Below are 2,011 nucleotides of genomic sequence, written 5' to 3' on the forward strand. Positions count from 1 at the left end.
GTATCTATGTTGAAACTGTCTCGCTGTCGGCTTTCTGAAACTTATGATTTCAAAATAAAATCCACGTGTATCGTGTGTGTACACATATGCTTCATGCTACATGTTTCTATCTGCTTCCCAGACAGAACGATACATTCTGACAGCACTTGTGTAGAAATATATCCGTATATTTATTAATATAGCTGCAATTTCGACATTATTCCGACAAATTACCCAGCCTAAAAGTCTTATTTTGAAAATACGGATGTTGTGCTCGTTTCTTTTCCTGTTGGTGCGGCATAATCTTTAAAAATTGACTSCGGCGCAGCTCTGGAGTCTGTCAAAAKTAGGATCTGTTCTAATTTTGAGGGATCGCCATCCGCTAACKGCCGCCCTGCGCAGCCAGTGTAAATACTCTCATTGATTATAACGGGCGCGTTTATGCTGCGGAGGTCGGACCGGAGTCGGAATGCAAGTAGTGTAAATTAGGGGTCAGACATAATATTTTCTGTYGAATATTTRACTCTGTGGTTTCAAAAATAATGTCTTTATAAAATAAAATATAGTGTTACAACACATTGTAGCACAAATGATTTTTCTTTTCTTTTACAGCAATTTCAGTTTYGTGCCAAGCTGTTAGGATGCCTATGTTTACAGCACATCTAACATTGTAGAAATAAGGTATAAACAAAAAGATTGAAATACACATTCTCCATCTTTCAAATTGGCTAAAARCTTGATTTGGCATTTAAACACTTGAATGCCCCGCGCGCCTTGAGATGTTGAATGCACTGCACACTGTTCAATATCTAAGACCCTGTTATTAGTCACAATCATTGGCCTATGACAAAAATGATRTGCAGCATTGAATTGCAATAGATGACAAATTATCTGCATCACTGTCTCAAGCTTGATTGTTTTTTTGTTTTGTTTTTTTACTRTCCTCTCTGACATAAACCACAGAAAATATTACTGGCTTTTGCAATGAACAAAAGCGTTTTGTTACAGTGACTTTACCAACAAAGAAAAGACGCTAGAGTCAGGTTTTTCTTGGTCACCATCCCTCTGGGTAGGATGAGCTCAGTTGGGTACATTTGGGTACATAAGGCAGCATTCTTGTCTACAATACAGGACAAGGCAGTGCAGGTGGCATAACACACAGGATCTCCATACTAGGACTTGATTTTTGTTCAAGACTGGCTCAGAATTTTACTTCACATAATCAGCATTAATCTTCATCCATCAAGTGTAAATTATAAATACTTTATGTATCATACTGGTTTTCAATAGTAGTTTTTGAGTATTTCTCACTTTAGTGACCAAATTACTAAATAAACTATGTAAAACTAAAGTATTACATTAAGGTTTCAAAAATGTGAATCTATCCTAATGGCAGAAAACATATGACATAAGAAGTGTATTAGCTGATTTGTGAAGTAAAACAACTGCAGATCTGAGTCTAATCAGTTTTGATTAGGCCTGCAGGTTAATCAAGCCTTAGTACCAAGACCCCCTGTTCACCAGTCTATTACATCAAGGGAGACCACTACAAGACAGTCACGTCCAGTCAGGTGATATCAGAACAGAGACACTCACTCAGTTGTCTCCTTGATGACAACGTGGCGCTCCCATGCGCCTTGACACCCTGTAAATAAAACACATGATGACATACGTATACGGTAGCCCATAATAAAGTAATATATAAAAAATAAAAATAAAAAAAAACTCTGCAATTAAAGGGGGGAAAAGGTGGGAATAAACTTAAATGTTTCTCACGCAATAATCAAAGATTATCATCCAAACCTGCATAGATTTTTGTTTAAAAAATAAAAGACATCAAATACTGAGATTCATCCAACTGTTAGTTTAACAAACAGTATGCAAAGTGTCAGTGATAAAAAGGTAATCTCAAACCACTCAAAGCTGATGCTCTCTGATATTGCTATTGATTTGTTTATACACATACATATTTTTAGTTATACAGTAAATGAACACACACACACACACACACACACACACACACACACACACA

General features: G+C 36.5%; 1 protein-coding gene across 5 annotated transcripts in view; it reads right to left on the minus strand.

Moving 5' to 3' along the window:
- The window catches only part of ccser1 (coiled-coil serine-rich protein 1), a 119,675-nt gene that overhangs the window by 40,585 nt on the left and 77,079 nt on the right, over positions 1-2,011 (minus strand). For 2 of the 5 annotated variants that reach the window (XM_014002730.1, XM_014002732.1), the window contains exon 11: positions 1,576-1,624. The exons of the other annotated variants lie outside the window; for them this stretch is intronic. In XM_014002730.1, the coding sequence (XP_013858184.1) occupies positions 1,576-1,624 (49 nt within the window). The remainder of the gene's footprint in view (positions 1-1,575; positions 1,625-2,011) is intronic. 5 annotated transcript variants of the gene reach the window in all.

The sequence above is a fragment of the Austrofundulus limnaeus genome, unplaced genomic scaffold, assembly GCF_001266775.1.
Source record: "Austrofundulus limnaeus strain Quisiro unplaced genomic scaffold, Austrofundulus_limnaeus-1.0 Scaffold14, whole genome shotgun sequence".
In the NCBI taxonomy this organism is placed as follows: Eukaryota; Metazoa; Chordata; class Actinopteri; order Cyprinodontiformes; family Rivulidae; genus Austrofundulus; species Austrofundulus limnaeus.